The sequence below is a fragment of the Aotus nancymaae genome, unplaced genomic scaffold, assembly GCF_030222135.1.
Source record: "Aotus nancymaae isolate 86718 unplaced genomic scaffold, 86718_ANA_hifiasm-v0.15.2.pri h1tg000089l, whole genome shotgun sequence".
Classification (NCBI taxonomy): Eukaryota; Metazoa; Chordata; class Mammalia; order Primates; family Aotidae; genus Aotus; species Aotus nancymaae.
Genome location: NW_026988504.1, coordinates 393,073 through 410,409, shown reverse-complemented (window position 1 = coordinate 410,409; position 17,337 = coordinate 393,073). Strand labels below are relative to the sequence as shown.

The 17,337-nt window shown below is 57.3% G+C and overlaps 1 protein-coding gene across 7 annotated transcripts in view; it reads left to right on the top strand.

The window, feature by feature from the left end:
- TBCD (tubulin folding cofactor D) overlaps positions 1-17,337 on the top strand; it is a 201,460-nt gene that overhangs the window by 100,147 nt on the left and 83,976 nt on the right. For all 7 annotated transcript variants that reach the window (XM_064369222.1, XM_064369223.1, XM_064369218.1 and 4 more), the window contains one exon: positions 11,227-11,383. In XM_064369222.1, coding sequence (XP_064225292.1) covers positions 11,227-11,383 — 157 coding nt within the window. The remainder of the gene's footprint in view (positions 1-11,226; positions 11,384-17,337) is intronic.

Genomic DNA, 17,337 nt, shown 5'->3' with positions numbered 1-17,337 from the left:
CCAAGTGTGAGCCCTGTAGTGAGGACAAAGTGGAGGTTGGAGTTCAGAATTGTGGACAGGCTCCTGAGGACCAGCGGAGCTGGAGGCCAGGACTTGCCTGCTGGGAGTGTGGCTGTGGGAAGATTCCAGTCCACGGCAGGGGCTGCTACCAGACTCACCTGAACGAAGCATCTTCAGAGCCACCTGCCCTGCCCGTTCTTGGCAGTTACTCAGAGAGATTCATAAATGGGCGACAAGTTTAGGGCAGAAAACTCTTGGGGTAAGTCAGAAGTTATCTTGGCCAGCGGCCTCGGGTTCCTTCCTCCTTGCGGTTGGGTGAATAGAGTGTGGTGAGGCCTGAGAGGAGATTTATAAAGAGAGTGGTCTCTCAGTCTTAGAGAAGCATGCTTCAGAGTAGGGGTTCTTAGTGTTAGTATTGAGAAAATTGAAAATTGAGTAAACTGTGCACTGGTGCTGTGGCCTTGGCCTCCCCGTCACCTGGGCCTGGGTCTCAGGGCCTTGCTTGTGGGCTTCCTGTGTCCTTGGCTGGCAGCTCCGACACTGAGGTCCTTGGGTGCCTGCTGCTTCTCAAGTGCCGGTGCCGTGGACACTGTCTTGGGCCAGTGGAGGTCTGAGTACTGGGGGTGGGAGGCCTAGGCCATGAGTCATGGCAGAACTGGCCCTTGACTTCCTGGTTAAGCCTTTAATTCTGAACGCCTGTTTTTGCTTCTTTCAAGTTGTGCTTGAGCCACTCTGTCATTAGCTGTGGGCGTTCCGTGTGCCCGTGCCTGCTGTGGAGCAGAGCGAGGAGGAGCGCCCTGGCTTCAGGGAGGGCCCCTCCCCCACCCCCCCTGCACAGCGGTCACTCTGCACTGAGTGTCCTGTCCCCTCTGGGGGCCTGACTGGCTCTTCTCCCCGTGGTGGCTGCTTGGGTGGCAGTGAGGGGACAGTGAGGGGGACAGACACAGGTGGAAGGAACCACTGTGGGGTTTCATTAACAATGAAAGTGGCTCGGTCAGGCGCAGTGGCTCACACCTGTAATCCCAGCACTTTGGGAGGCTGAGGCGGGTGGATCACGAGGTCAGGAGTTCGAGACCAGCTTGGCCAATGTGGTGAAACCCTGTCTCTACTAAAAATACAAAAATTAACTGGGCGTGGTGGCGGGTGCCTGTAATCCCAGCCAGTCGGGAGGCTGAGACAGGAGAATCGTTTGATTGCAGGAGGCAGAGGTTACAGTGAGCTGAGGTCGTGCCATTGCACTCCAGCCTGGGCGACAGGGTGAGACTTTGTCTCACGAAAATCCAAAACAATGACAGGAAATCCTGAGGCTGTTTAATTTGCAAACAGCAATTACTTGGGATTACTTGAAAAGAAACAGCTCTAACTTAGAACAGGAACCTGAGGAGGGCTGTCCACGCTGGAAGCCGGTGCTCTCCGTGACAGTGGAGAGCCAGCAGCTGCCACTGGCTTTCATGGATGACGGAGAGAGTGCTGGCGTCTTCTGCCATCTGTGGGGGGTCCTTGGGTGCTGTGTTTGCAGGCACTGTGGGTCTCCTTGGATGGGCCTTGGTTCCACCCCAGCATCCTGGTCTTGTCTCGTCACCCGTGTCCTGGCTGTGTGAGAAGCACGTACTTCTGTCCCGAGCGGAGGGTCTCTGCTCCGCTGCTGAGGAAGGCCAGGAGGCTCTCGTTTGGATGTTCTGGCGGGCGGCACTGGGACATGGCTGTTGTACCCGTCCCTGCACAGGGTGGTCAGTGACTCGGGGGTGGAGCTCTTGAGGATCATCACGTGCACGTGAATGCCTTATGCCTTTGGTATTCTTTTGTTTAAATTGTGATGAAGCCGCGGCCCATCACAAGAAGAGTGTGGGTGTTGGCGGCTTTGCCCTGGGTGCTGCAGGTTGGGGCGAGCCTGTCTGCTTGTAGGGGTCAGCTGCACAGGAAGCATGCATGGCCTTGCACCAGCAGCGGTCCCAGAGGCCATGCGTAGGGCAGGCCCTTGGGGTTGGGGACCCACCTGCTCCTGCCAGGCGTTGGACTTGGGACCGGCGGCCGGCTGGTGACGCACATTCATGCCGCAGGTCCCCATGCACCTGTGCTGTGTGCCTGGCGAACCCTGAATTCACCTCATGTCAGCTGCTGGTGTTGAGTGTTCACATGATGCTTTTCTTTCTTGGGGGTTGGATCAATGGATGGAGAAATAAAGGTGTGTGGGCGTGAAAGCAATATTTATATCGATAGCCATCCCTTAAATTCAGACCCGGGGCGTCAAGAGACCCGCGTCCTGACCCGGTGTTGCCGTACACTTGCCGTGTGTCTGGAGTGGCCGTGGTGGCAGCCGTCCGCCCTGCCCACTGGAGCTGCGGCTCGTTGGACTCACAGATTTATTTTGACAAGGTTTCCGCTAAAGATGTAGGAGTCTTTGCACCTCATCAAGCTGTGCTGGTGTGGCACACGCTCAGCTTTTTACGTCTGTCTTTGAGGGAGTGAGTCAGTGGGGATAGGATGGCTAAGGTACAGGAATTTTAATACGGAATTTTCAAGTAAATGGTTCTGTTAGTATTACAGCTTATTTTAGAAAGCAAGGTGCTTTCATAGAGAATACTTAAAATGATTAAAGAGTAGACAATTCTTTTAAAAACCTAAAGGTCTTTTATTGTGGTGTGAGTTTATATTAATTTCCATCATTTTATAGTTGTCAGATTTTTATGCAGTGGGGGCTGCATAATGTCTGCCTGGAGAGCCTGAGCCCTCTGTGGAAGAGCCGGGCCAGGAAGCCACCCAGCAGAGGAGCCCTCACCCAGAGACCCGCCTCGGGGGCCCTTGGTCCAGACTGGCAAGGTAGGGAGGCGGGTGCACAGCCTCGGGTTCCTTCCTCCTTGAGGGTTGGGTGAATAGAGTGTGGTGAGGCCTGAGAGCAGATTTATAAAGAGAGTGGTCTCTCAGTCTTAGAGAAACATGCTTCAGAGGAGGGGCTCTTAGCGTTAGTATTGAAAAAAATTAAAAATTCAGTCAATGGGTAGGTTATTTTTCTACTTGAGTGTTATTTCTAAGCAAATGATTTATTTTTAGCAGAGGAGAGTGATCTCCGCCAGCTCTTTTAGCTTAAGAACTTTTCTGCAGCGCGTTAACCTCTGTACCTACGCATGTGTGTCGGCCGGCGCCGGGTCATGCTGTGGCAGAGATCAGTCACCTGTGGAGTTTTGGGGAAGTCCAGGTGGCCTCCCCAGGCCAGGGCCCTCATTCAGTCACGCGTCTGAGGTGGCCGGCGGCACACGGGTGTGATTTTGTCCGTGAGAGCCTCGGGCTGGGGCGTCTGGTGACGGCTGCCCTTGCTTGTTCTTGCCGTGCGGCCGGGGAGAGGGTTGCTGGCTGGAATGCAGCCGTCCACCTTTTGTGCTGCCCTCTTTTTTGGGAGGCTTATTGATGTCAAAAGTGGAGATGCGAGGACTGGATCTTAATTTCTTCGTGTTGCCTTCCAGTGGCCCAGGGACCAAGCTGTGGGAACCAGACCGCTGTGTGCCGGCCCGGCCCTCCTCGTGGTGCCTGTGTCTGCCCAGGCTTTGTCCTCAGACCCGTTGCTTCACCACGTTTGCTGCAGGCTGGGTGGCAGATGCCCCCAGGAGGGCGAGAAGCGTTTCTTCCCAGGGCTTTGGACTGCGCCGTGTGCCTGGGGCCTAGAGGCCCTGCAGCCTTGCAGCCCTGGACGCGGTGTGGAGGCCAAGTGGTGTCTCTGCGGGACCCTTCAGTGATGAGGGTGGCCGTGCTCCAGTCAGGTCCTAGGGAAATTTCTCCAAGAGCGACGGCCTAAGCAGTTCTTAAAACTTGCAAGTGATCTGTGTTCTCGGAGAAAGAACGGGACAGAAGCACTCCCTCACAATAATGTTGCACCTACTGTGTGTAAGTAGAGGTCTAGTGTGAGCTGGGAGGGTGCTGGTTGTGGGGTCAGCACTCAGGACACAGCCTTGTGACCCAGTGTCCCCCCACCGAAAGTCTGCCCATCAGTGCCTCTGAGCTCAGCATGGACTGCTGGAGGGACTGGGCACCTTCCCTGGGCTCAGAGCATGAGCTTCCTTGGGAAGCAGCACTTGGGCCCGCCTGCCGCCACCAGCCTCAGGTCCTGCTGGAAGAGCAGGACTGGTGAGGAGACTGGAGAGGAGTAGGAGGTGCCGCCTGATAGCAGAGGTGGGTGATGGGGCAGGGAGGGCAGCAGGGGCCCGATTCAGTCCTGTCTGCTTTTCACGCGGAGGCTCGTAGAGAGTTGTGTTTCTCAGGCCTTTTAAATGCCTCACAGTGGCAGTCTGATTTGCAGTCAGTGACGGCAAAGTGAATGAACACCCTCAGCATTAAATGGAAAAGCACCTTCAGCGGCTGCAGCATTTCCAGTTCTGGTGCTGGAGGTTCCTAGCCAGTGCTCCTAGGGGCCATCCAGGAGTGAAGGGGCTGCCCGCTGTTGATGCTCCCCTGCTGTTGACGCTCCCCAGGAGGTGTGCGGCATGGCTGCCGTCTCTGTTGTGGCCTGGGATTTTCTTAAAGAGTGGGTAAAGGATGACTCATCTCTTGTGTGATTTATCAGCTTCACTTGTGCTCCCAGTGCTCTTTGAAGCATCTAACTGTTTGATTTTGTTAAGAAACAAATGTAGTGCAGAGAACAGAGGGCCGCTGTGTGATCCGTGGACGCCCGGCCTGTGGGACCTCCTCGTCGCCGCCGTCCGGGTGGATCGCGCGCCGGCTGTCTGTGCTTTCCAGGACGTGGCCTTCACAGTGCAGACGTTCTGTGCTCTGGTTTTAACGACTCTAAGAGTCTGGGCTTGGTGACGGTTGGGTGACCCGGCTTTGAGTCTTCCTGTTGGCTAGAGCCTCACATGTGGAGGGGACCTGTGACTGTCCCCAGCATCTTGACAGAGGGTCCTCGACTCCTACTCCCTGCACAGTGAGTGGTGGCAGGTGGGGTCTTGGTTCACAGGCACAGGTGAGGAGAGTTCCTGGGCAGCATGGCCGGGTGACTTTCCTGTGGAGAGAGTGGGCTGGGGGCTTGGTGCGTGATCGTACTGAGGCTGGGGTTGTGCTTGGGCATGGGAGGAGAGCAGAGCAGTTGATGCACGTCCGGGTGCCCACCCCTGGCAGCACAGGAGGATACTGGGAGTGCCACTGCCCTGGGCACCGTGGGGACAGCCGGTCTCCTTGTGTTGGTGGGTGGGGCTCCTTGCCCCCCCGAAGGGCAGGCTAGACCCCAAGTCTGTGCTTGCCCCCCTGTGCAGCATTGCAGGTACGGCAGATGTGAGGCTACCTGCTGCTCCCTGCAGGCAGCTGAGGGCCTCTGGGATGGCTTCTCTACCACATTCTGTGAGAACTGGAAACCCAGATGTCAGTGGAATCAGGTGTTCTGTCCATCACTGCCCCTTGCCCCCGAGCAAATTCAACACGGGCATTTTTTTTCTGAGCAAGTTGAACTGCATTTTTGGGACAAGGGCCAATGCCGCATATGCTGGTGCTGCAGGTAAAGTCTGCGGGGACGGCCATGCAGCTCTCGGAGCTGTGTTTCCTGCGCTTGGGCTCTGCACCCACCGGCTCCGGACCAAGGGTCCCTCCACATCCACCCCATCGTGGGAGGGCGGCTTCGTGCTCTGCAGTGCCTGAGCAGTCAGGAGACACCCCCTGCCACAGCCACCCCACTGGGCTACGTGAGAGGCGCCCACGTTTCCACACCCTCCTCTCAGAGGATGTGGTGGGCCTTCTATGCCACAGGGGTGCTTGCTGCCCTGCAGGGCCCTCACCGCCCAGTGCTGAAATGGGAAGGCCCAACGGGGTGTTGCGGTCAGCAGCAGATTGGTCTGCAGGAGTCCAGCACAATGCAGTTAAGGCCCAGAAGTGATCTTTGCTCTTAAAATGAGTAAAACCTCCTTAGTTATCAGAGGGCATAACTATATGACAGTATTTTGTGGAGGGATCATTTCTGCCTCTGCAAAGAACACTGGGTCCCTTCTGCCTCTCAGGGTCGCATGTTGCCATGTGGACGGTGGTGCTCCGAGGGTGAAGTTGTTTCTGTCACCTGGAGGCTGCTGTGGTGGTGTGAACAGTGGTGCTCTGAGGGTTAAGCTGTTTCTGTCACCTGGAGGCTGCTGTTGCGGTGTGGACAGTGGTGCTCTGAGGGTTAAACTGTTTCTGTCACCTGGAGGCTGCTGTTGCGGTGTGGACGGTGGTGCTCTGAGGGTTAAGCTGTTTCTGTCACCTGGAGGCTGCTGTTGCGGTGTGGACGGTGGTGCTCTGAGGGTTAAGCTGTTTCTGTCACCTGGAGGCTGCTGTTGCGGTGTGGACGGTGGTGCTCTGAGGGTTAAGCTGTTTCTGTCACCTGGAGGCTGCTGTTGCGGTGTGGACGGTGGTGCTCTGAGGGTTAAGCTGTTTCTGTCACCTGGAGGCTGCTGTTGCGGTGTGGACGGTGGTGCTCTGAGGGTTAAGCTGTTTCTGTCACCTGGAGGCTGCTGTTGCGGTGTGGACGGTGGTGCTCTGAGGGTTAAGCTGTTTCTGTCACCTGGAGGCTGCTGTTGCGGTGTGGACGGTGGTGCTCTGAGGGTTAAGCTGTTTCTGTCACCTGGAGGCTGCTGTTGCGGTGTGGACGGTGGTGCTCTGAGGATTAAGCTGTTTCTGTCACCTGGAGGCTGCTGTTGCGGTGTGGACGGTGGTGCGCTGAGGGTTAAGTTGTTTCTGTCACCTGGAGGCTGCTGTTTCCTCAGGCAATTGTGTCCAACAAATGACAAGCTGTCTAGAGAGAAGGGTTTTTAAATTACATGGCTGGTCCTGGGCTGCCAAAAGGAAGCCTCCTGGGGTAAGTCCTATACTCGACACGCATTTGCTGTGTGTAGCTGGAACCATGAGAAAGGTTTTTGTTCAGAGCTGATGGATAGTTTTCTTATTTTTAAACCTGTTGAATCTGGAAAGTATTGTTAGCTTGTGAAATTTTTTTCTGATAATAATTTCATATAAAAGTTGACGACAAAGAGGAGTTTCTGTTCCACCTGCCCCTCCCCCAGCTCTGTGGTTGCCCAGGTGCCTGGCTACTGAGGCTGTCAGCCCAAGTCCTCCCCTTTACCCCGAGCAGTAGAAGCAAATGACTCCACTCTTCACCCCAGGGTAGAGCATCTGCTGCCCGGGAAGAATCAGAGCCAAGAAGCTTGCTTGTCCTGTTCTTGTTAAGGAAGTTGGTCCTCTCATACCCTCTCAAGCTGTTTTACTTTGTGCAAGTCAGATTCCTTTCCAGGGACCTGCGAGGCGAACATCCTGAGCTTCTAGGGCTCCTTGCGATGCTGTCAGCAGTGAGGCTTTGGCCGCTGCCACTTCACCTGCACTGGCGTGTGGGGCCCTGATGTCTGTTACAGGCGTCATGGAGCGAGATTGGAGGTTTCTGAGTGGCAGAGGGGCAGGAGAAAGGCTCCAGGACTCTGTGCTGTGGCCTGGCCTGGAAGGAGGCCGGCTGGGTCCTGCTGGGTGCCTGTAGCAGCACTGATACTTGGGCAGAGGCCCCAGAGGCTGAGGCAGGCTTTGCTCTCTGCCCCTGGGACTCAGCCCTGCGGGAGCACAGGGAGGACAGAGGGAAGCCCAGTGCCTCCGTGACTCTGTCCACAGCCAGGGACAGTGGTCCTGTGCACACAGGCCACCCACAGCTCTCTCAGGAACTGGCCTCTTCTCCTTAAGACAGAGGAGTGGCCAGGTGGGCCGTCAGTTTTCCCGGCAGGAAGTGCTGGTCGGGCTGAAGGAAAGTCCGTGTGTGTGTTGGCCCAGATGCCTGTTGGTGGACGCTGTATCTGCACAGCTGTCTCTGGGTGGCTGATTCATCCCAGCAGCTGACTATGATGGTGCTAAGGAGAACTATCTCACGTGGACTTGGGGACGGAAACCTGGGCTCTCCCCTGCTGAGGTCATGTCCTGGGGGTGTGGTGGGGAGGGACCTGACCTCAGTAGGAGAGAGCCCTGATCTATCTTTCAGTGGCCTGGGATGGGAGATCTGTGTCCTCCCTTGGGGGCTTCTCACAGGGCTGCTGAGCAGTGTCCAGGTACATGCTCCGGGCATGGAGGAGGCCTGAGCCCGTTGTCCGTGCTGGTCGCTGCCACTCGTATTTGTCCTGAGGCCGATGTCTGTGCTGGTCGCTATCACTTGCCTTGTCTGTCGGAAATCGGTTCTGTCCCGTGGACAGATAAATTGGGACTCAGCTGTTTGCACCCGGATGCCCAAGGCTATGGAGTTGCTGGGTGGTGGGTCTGGGGTTGCCTGGAGTGGTGTTGCAGTGACCGTCCCTGGGGATCCAGCCTGGCGGGGATGCCGCATCTGTGCCACGCTTTCTTCCCGGAGGTGCCACAGCCTGTTAGTTTTGACGCGTGTTAGCTGCACACAGGCTGCCCTGTTAGCACAGAACGTGCACGTGAGTAAACGTGAGCAGTACCCGCCGGCTCAGAGTGGTTCCGTAAGCCAGGACTTCCCAGCTCAAACAACTGAGGGCCTTTTGGGTGTTACACATTTGCCTTAGTTCAGATCGAGGTAATCATCTTGAACCCACTTACTAGATTCAGTGACTGCCTCTCTCACCGCTGCCCGGTACCCTCTTGATTGGTTTAGCATCTCACACACGTTCCGTGATCCTCACCGTTTCACTTCACAGAAGGTAAACATTCGACGTTTACAGGAAGTGAGAGATACTCTTGCAAATCATCTAGCACAGTTTCTGGTTTGTGGATTGATGGCAGCGCCTCCTGCCAACGATGGTGCCGCCGGCTCTGGCCTGTGTGGGGAGGGCCTTGGAGAGCGCAGCACTCCAGGTGGAGGAGGCTCTGGGAGGTGCTTTGTGGGAGGGAGTCATGGCCAAGAGAGGGAATGAGGAGCCACCTGTGTGGCCGTGCAGGGCCTTGCAGAGTGAGTTACGGGGTCCCTGGGGTGAGAGCCCGTGGTGGTCTGACCGTGGTGGGAGGGAGCCATTGGGTCCCATAGAGGCATGACTGGCGCATTTGGGGCGGGCTTTGGGAATGGCGCGGTGTCTGAATGTGGAGGAGTGAGGAGGAGCTGGCCCTGAGCTGTGCCCAAGGGGAGGGCTGGCCATGGGCCGGGGAGCCCACCGGAGGACAGCTCTGCTCTGGACACTGGGCTTGGAGGAGCCTGTGGCACATCCCGGTGGGGTGTCCTGAGGAAATGAAGCTTGGAGAGGGGTGGGCCCCTGCTTGGAGGCCCTGGCAGGCTGGGGCACCCTCGGTGTTCCATGGGGGCCCCAGAATGTCCTGCTGCTTCCCTGGGCCTCTGTGTGCGGTGCCTGCGTCGTGGCCAGGACTGAGAGGAGGCTGTTTCCGGAGCCCCTCACTCCTGGTGAATTTCACATCATCGATACCACAGTATCTTTGAATTTTCTATTTTGGAGAAAGTTCATTTTTATGTAGTTTCAGTAAGTGTATAAACGTGATAATCTTATTAAAAGAAATCGCCGTATGTATGTAAACTGTGCAGAAACATCCATTTTCATTGCTATTTATAGAGAATGAAAGATCCTTAGATGCAAAAAGTCGGAGGGAAAATTTGCCTGTAATGATCCTGGTCCTACAGTTGTTGCTTGTGGTGTTCCGCCTAAGACCATTTCTGGATGCCTTTTTCTGGAAGATAGTGCATCTGATGACAGTCGCGTGGCTGTGGGTCCTCATATATCCATGCCCGGAGTGCCTTTCCTCACACTGTGTGGGGTGGTGGTGAACTAGATTGGCGCGTGCCAGGTGTGCAGTGTGTGCAAAACCCTGAATGAGGCCCTGGTGTGTGTGCGCTTTGGCGTGAGGGCCACCTGGGGAGGCGGAGGAGGGCTGGAGGCTCGGTGCTCCTCCTGGCTCGGGCCTGCACTGCCGGCTTCGTAGCTGTTCTCTGTTTTCTTTGTTCAGCTGTTGACCTCCTCAAGCATTGATTGCAAAGCACTTGAAATACATGAACCTAATAAATTGAACAGATAAATATGCAAAATTTTAGCTCCTTGGAACATCCCAGTGTACGTACACCACATGTCCTAAAATCCTCTCATGTCAATACATAAAAAGTCATGTGTAGCCTGGGCAACATAGCGAGATCTCATCTCTACAAACAATTTAAAAATTAGCTGGGTGTGATGGTGGCGTGCTTGTAGCCTCACCTACTCAGGAGGCTGAGGAGGGTGGATTGCTTGAGCCCGGGAGGTGGAGGCTGCAGTGAGCCAAAATTGGAGCTCTGCGCTCCAGCCTCAGAGACAGAGCCAGACCCTGTCTCAAAAAAGTTAAAAAGAAAAAAAAAAGAAATCACACACGTGGGTGATACCAAATTGCTCATTACCCCCTTTTGAATGGAGCTGGAAGGAGAATCCACACATACCTCTGATTTCCCCACATAGCTGTTTTGCGTAGGAATCCTGCATGGATTATTCCTGAAGTCATTTCATCCTGGTTCACCCAGACCTTCTCTGGACAGAGCCAGGCAACCCGGGGTGCTCCGTGTTGGCGTGCACATGACAGCACGACTCCAGGTGCCTCCTGGTGTCTGTGCCCCTCCCTCCCCTAAACCAGGGGCTCTGTTTCCTCCCTGCCTGGCATCTGCGTCCCTCCCTCCCTAAACGGGGGCTCCATTTCCCCCAGATGCTGCCTGACACCTGCGCCTCTCCTCTTCTAAACCGGGGGCTCCATTTCCTCCATGCCTGGCGGGACCTGCGTCTCCTTGACTCTCCTAAGACTCTGCAGACCCCCAGGCGGCATCGTGTGCTGTCCAAAGGAGCCTTTGCTCCTCACGTCACTTGAAAACATTCCTTTCACTGGATCTGAGTTGGTGGCATCTGTCTTCTTCATGTCACTTGAAAACATTCCTTTCACTGGATCTGAGCTGGTGGCATCTGTCTTCTCCTTCATGTCACTTGAAAACATTCCTTTCACTGGATCTGAGTTGGTGGCATCTGTCTTCTTCATGTCACTTGAAAACATTCCTTTCACTGGATCTGAGCTGGTGGCATCTGTCTTCTCCTTCATGTCACTGGAAAACATTCCTTTCACTGGACCTGAGCTGGTGGCATCTGTCTTCCTTCCGAGGTCTGTTTTCTGCCGCGGCTCTCACGGGAGCCCCGAGCCTCCGGGTGGGTTCCACGTGGTTTACGTGCCTCATCTGGTGCCGTGACCGTGCTCTGGCCCTGAGCCCTGCTTCTTTGAAACTGCGTGCGCTGCCCGTGTGGTCCGCTCCTCACTGTCTTTTCTCTTGTTCTTGCCCAGTTGTCCCCGTGATCCTCAAGGCGCTGACCTACGATGAGAAGCGGGGTGCCTGTAGCGTGGGCACCAACGTCAGGGATGCAGCCTGCTACGTGTGCTGGGCCTTCGCGCGTGCCTACGAGCCTCAGGAGCTGAAGCCCTTTGTGACCACGATCTCGAGGTAGGCCCCTTCGTGGAGGCACATTGGACACGCCGTGTCCTCTGATGGTGCCGCGTGTCAGGTCTCCCAGGAGAGGTGACACAGCGGATGCTCGTGGGCAGGTGAAATCACTTGACCAGAGGGTCTGTGACAAAGCTGCCGCTCAGGGGCAGAGTTCCTGTCCTGTGGGTGAGCAGCAGGAGCAGAAGTGTTTAGGAGGAACATTCTGGAGGTCTTGGCCACCCTGTAGGTGGCGGATTCTTGGGGACAGATGGTTGGCATCCTGGGTGCTGTGGCAGGAAGCAAGTGGGGCACGGGGTGATGGCCTGTGCGTGCCCCCTGCGGTCGTGGGTCGTACTGAGAGGTGAATTCTGTCTCTGTCATCTCCAGTTGCTCTGGAATACAGTGGGTATGTTGGACTTGGAAGTCTTCAGACGGTGTTTGTTTTTGTTGAGCTGGATTTTGTCTAGTTTAATTTTGTATTTTTATGGACCGGCGCTTGAGAAAATATTCAGTAGCAACAGCGTTCTCTGGCATGCCTGACTGCAGCTCCTCTGAGATGTAAGTGAACGCTTCAGAAACAACTCTGGGAGGTAGGAAGACGTGATTTCCCTCTGACTTCCTGATGAAAGAATTGAAGCCAGCAGGTTTGGTGTGGCCAACAGAACCCTGGAAGCTGTGCCGCCTGTGGCGGGCGGGGCTCCTGCGGCGGTGTCCAGCATGTCCAGCTTGTCCAGTGTGTCCAGCTGAGCCCCATCGTGGTGTTTGCTGCCAGGGACTTTCAGGATCTGATATTTTTTGCTTAGGAAAAATGCGGAACAGTTGTTCCCCCAGTGTAGGCAAAGATTCAGTGAGTGTTTGTACACTGACTCGATTCAGTTTAACTTGGTACACTGCTTTTGGACTGAAATGAGTTCTTTTGCTCTGAAGAAGGCAGGCGCTTCCTTTCTTGTGGTGTGTGAAGGAGCCGGAGGTGGGAAACTGAGGAAGGACACTCAGCGTCACTGTCCGTCACAGGTGTGTGAGCCCACGGCTGAATCATCACGAGGTTTCACACCCGCACTTCACCTGACAACTTTTACTAGGAAAATGAACTAGGGAAACTGACTTCAGAGTTATGTCCAATTCCTAGAAGCTCCTCCTATAGCTGTTCAGGAGCCCGTCCCTGCTCTTTACAAGACGCGTGAAGGGGACCCGGGACGCAGCGTCTAAAGCTGGCGTGGAGGGAGTGCTTCCACCTGGAAGTGACTGCGCCTTTAGGTCTGGGCAGGGCGGGGTGCCAGTGGCATATGCACCTGGTGGCAGGCTCGGGTGGTTGTGCTGGATCCCTTCAGCCCCGGACACCCCGTGAGCACCGGCAGTGAAGCACCCGGGTGTAAGTACCGCTGGTTCTGTCCAACAGGCAGCTCACTGTGAGGCGCAACCTGCTGTAGGCCCGAAAGGTCTTGGTGACTGGCGCTTTCTCTTGTTCTTGCCGACTCCTGTTCCATCTTACGAAATACTCGGTAGGGCCAGAGAGGGACCTCAACCCTGTACTTCCCCGGGCGTGCAGCATGTGGCCAGCACCTCGAAGTCTAGATTCTTGCCTCAGAGCAAAGCCTGAGAGGAGCTTCCTTTCGTCCAGGGTGGTGGTTACTGAGGGAGCTGTGGACACGTGTGTCCCTCCTATCCTCCCTCTGAGGGAGCTGTGGACACGTGTGTCCCTCCTGTTCTCCCCCTGAGGGAGCTGTGGACACGCGTGTCCCTCCTGTTCTCCCCCTGAGGGAGCTGTGGACACGTGTGTCCCTCCTATCCTCCCCCTGAGGGAGCTGTGGACACGCATGTCCCTCCTGTTCTCCCCCTGAGGGAGCGGTGCCTCCTGTTCTCCCCCTGAGGGAGCTGTGGACACGTGTGTCCCTCCTGTTCTCCCCCTGAGGGAGCTGTGGACACGTGTGTCCCTCCTATCCTCCCCCTGAGGGGGCTGTGGACAAGTGTGTCCCTCCTGTTCTCCCCCGAGGGGGCTGTGGACACGCGTGTCCCTCCTATCCTCCCCCTGAGGGGGCTGTGGACACGTGTGTCCCTCCTGTCCTCCCCCTGAGGGGGCTGTGGACACGTGTGTCCCTCCTGTCCTCCCCCTGAGGGAGCTGTGGACACGTGTGTCCCTCCTGTTCTCCCCCTGAAGAAGCTGTGGGCACGTGTGTCCCTCCTGTTCTCCCCCTGAGGGAGCTGTGGACACACGTGTCCCTCCTATCTTCCCCCTGAGGGGGCTGTGGACATGTGTGTCCCTCCTGTTCTCCCCCTGAGGGAGCTGTGGACACACGTGTCCCTCCTATCCTCCCCCTGAGGGGGCTGTGGACACGCGTGTCCCTCCTGTTCTCCCCGTGAGGGAGCTGTGGACACGTGTGTCCCTCCTGTTCTCCCCCTGAGGGGGCTGTGGACACGTGTGTCCCTCCTGTTCTCCCCCTGAGGGGGCTGTGGACACACGTGTCCCTCCTGTTCTCCCCCTGTGGACACGTGTGTCCCTCCTGTTCTCCCCCTGAGGGGACTGTGGACACGTGTGTCCCTCCTATCCTCCCCCTGAGGGGGCTGTGGACACATGTGTCCCTCCTATCCTCCCCCTGAGGGGGCTGTGGACACGCGTGTCCCTCCTGTTCTCCCCGTGAGGGAGCTGTGGACACGTGTGTCCCTCCTGTTCTCCCCCTGAGGGGGCTGTGGACACGTGTGTCCCTCCTGTTCTCCCCCTGAGGGGGCTGTGGACACACGTGTCCCTCCTGTTCTCCCCCTGTGGACACGTGAGTCCCTCCTGTTCGCCCCCTGAGGGAGTTGTGGACACGTGTGTCCCTCCTGTTCTCCCCCTGAGGGAGCTGTGGACACGTGTGTCCCTCCTGTTCTCCCCCTGAGGGGGCTGTGGACACGTGTGTCCCTCCTGTTCTCCCCCTGAGGGGGCTGTGGACACACGTGTCCCTCCTGTCCTCCCCCTGAGGGGGCTGTGGACACACGTGTCCCTCCTGTCCTCCCCCTGAGGGAGCTGTGGACACGCGTGTCCCTCCTTTCCTCTCCCTGAGGGAGCTGTGGACACGCGTGTCCCTCCTGTTCTCCCCCTGAGGGGGCTGTGGACACACGTGTCCCTCCTGTTCTCCCCCTGAGGGGGCTGTGGACACACGTGTCCCTCCTGTCCTCCCCCTGAGGGAGCTGTGGACACACGTCTCCCTCCTGTTCTCCCCCTGAGGGGGCTGTGGACACGTGTGTCCCTCCTATCCTCCCCCTGAGGGAGCTGTGGACACGTGTGTCCCTCCTGTTCTCCCCCTGAGGGGGCTGTGGACACACGTGTCCCTCCTGTTCTCCCCCTGTGGACACGTGTGTCCCTCCTGTTCTCCCCCTGAGGGGCTGTGGACACGTGTGTCCCTCCTATCCTCCCCCTGAGGGAGCTGTGGACACTTGTGTCCCTCCTGTTCTCCCCCTGAGGGGGCTGTGGACACGTGTGTCCCTCCTGTTCTCTCCCTGAGGGAGCTGTAGACACACGTGTCCCTCCTGTTCTCCCCCTGAGGGAGCTGTGGACACACGTGTCCCTCCTGTTCTCCCCCTGAGGGGGCTGTGGACACGTCTGTCCCTCCTATCCTCCCCCTGAGGGAGCTGTGGACACGCGTGTCCCTCCTGTTCTCCCCCTGAGGGGGCTGTGGATATGTGTGTCCCTCCTGTTCTCCCCCTGAGGGAGCTGTGGACATGTGTGTCCCTCCTGTTATCCCCCTGAGGGGGCTGTGGACAAGTGTGTCCCTCCTATCCTCCCCCTGAGGAGCTGTGGACACGCGTGTCCCTCCTGTTCTCCCCCTGAGGGAGCTGTGGACACGCGTGTCCCTCCTGTTCTCCCCCTGAGGGGGCTGTGGACACGTGTGTCCCTCCTATCCTCCCCCTGAGGGAGCTGTGGACACGCGTGTCCCTCCTGTTCTCCCCCTGAGGGGGCTGTGGATACGTGTGTCCCTCCTGTTCTCCCCCTGAGGGAGCTGTGGACACGTGTGTCCCTCCTGTCTTGCTCCCCGAGGGAGCTGTGTACACGTGTGTCCCTCCTATTCTCCCCCTGAGGGAGCTGTGGATACGTGTGTCCCTCCTGTTCTCCCCCTGAGGGAGCTGTGGACACGTGTGTCCCTCCTGTCTTGCTCCCCGAGGGAGCTGTGGACATGTGTGTCCCTCCTATTCTCCCCCTGAGGGAACTGTGGACACGTGTGTCCCTCCTGTCTTGCTCCCCAAGGGAGTTGTGGGCACTCATGTCCCTCCTTTCCTCCTCATAAGGGAGCTGTGGACATGCGTGTCCCTCCTATCTGCCCCCTGAGGGGGCTGTGGACACGCATGTCCATCCTGTCCAGCTCCTTGTGGCTGGGGGTGCTGGTGCTGGCCAGTGTGTTATGGAGTGTGTGGCTTACCTGAGGTCAGGGAGTCTGGGGTGGCAGGGAGCAGGTGTGACTTCTGCTCATTGCTTTCCCCAGTGGCCACTCCAGCGGCACTACTGGGCAGGGTCTTGGCTGCTGGTGGTCTTGGGAGCAGCCCCTTACAGAGTGGAGCAGAGAAGACGGAGAGGCCTGGCTTTAGGGCCTCTGCTGAGCTCCAGAGCCCTGTTGCATGCGCATGCTGGCCCGCAGCCCCGCCGCTCTGTGTGCGGGAGCTCTGGTGTGTGATTGGCCTCAGCAAAGGCCCTTCCTATTACTTTCCTGTCCTGCTCCTGCACTTTTAGGAAGTTGGTCCTGCAACTAGTGAGGGAAAGCAAAAAAATTTATCTTTCTTATTGTTTGTATGAATAGTCACAGAAGGAGAAAACTTGACATCGATATCTCATTCAGTTTCCTTAGCAGCCCCAAGATGGGGCAGGTGCCACCGTCATTCCGGTATTACTGAGGAAGTGAGGACCGAGCACTGGAGATGCTTGTCCGGCTTCTGAGCCAGGCCCGTCTGGGCAGCAGCGCTCAGGTCAGGCCCAGGGCCCAGCGCTGCCTCGTGGCTGAGGTGCTCCTTATCACCTGCTGTGAGGCTGTGGAAGGACCCTTAATTCAGATGTGTGACGGCTGCAGCTGAATCTGCCTCCTCAGATGGTGGTTCCCATTTCACAGTGAAAATCCTCAAACGAGTTCCTTTTCAGCCTCATATTTTATCTAAGAGCTGTCAACATCACAGGAACCTGGGCCTCCCTTTCCTCCGGGGAGGGACTCTGGTCCAGTGTTACAGGAGGAGCTGGGCCGAGGCTGAGGGCTGGCACAGGAGATGGGGGTGAGGTGAAGCCTCAGCTCACCTCGGGGGGCATCCAGGTGGGCACAGAATGCAGGGCTGCCTGCAGGCTGTAACTCAAGGGTTCTCTGTTGGGGGAAAGCTTTGGATCCTACTGGAGGGCTGGTGGCCGGCCGGTCGGTATGTCCTGGCACAGGCGGCCCCGTGCTTCGTGGAGGTGGGGGCTGCTCAGTGACCTCTTTGCCGGTTCTTAGGCCTGTTTCACGGAAGCGGAGGGCGCTCGGTGACCTGTTGCTTCGTTCTCAGGCAGGAACCACAGCAGTGCCCCCACCTGCCTTCGGGGCTGGGCTCCTGTTTCCTGCACAGTTTCCACAGGGGACCCTCTGGCTCCAGAGTCCACTTTTTCACTTGGGAAAGGAGCAGCACTTTGGAGCCCCTCGAGCCGCCCCTGCACAGGCTCCTCTTGGCCCCGTGTGAGGATCCTGGCTGGGGCTCCAGCTGGGTGTGGGGTTGAGCCCGTCATGCGGTGGGGGTGCGCCCCCTGTGGGTTATGTGGGGGTCTCATGAGGGAGGTGTGGTCCGGTGAGTGTGACTTCTGTCGGGGTCACGTTGGGTGGGGTGTGCAGGGGGCCTTGGGACTCCTGAGTGTCTGGGTTAGGCCTGAAGGACTGTGGGACACACTGTGGGCTGCAGGCTTGAAGAAGGACTCGAGTTTCTAGAGTAGCCTGGGCTGCATGGCCAGGACCTCCTTGGCATGTGGCAGTGCCAGTGTTGGCCTGGGT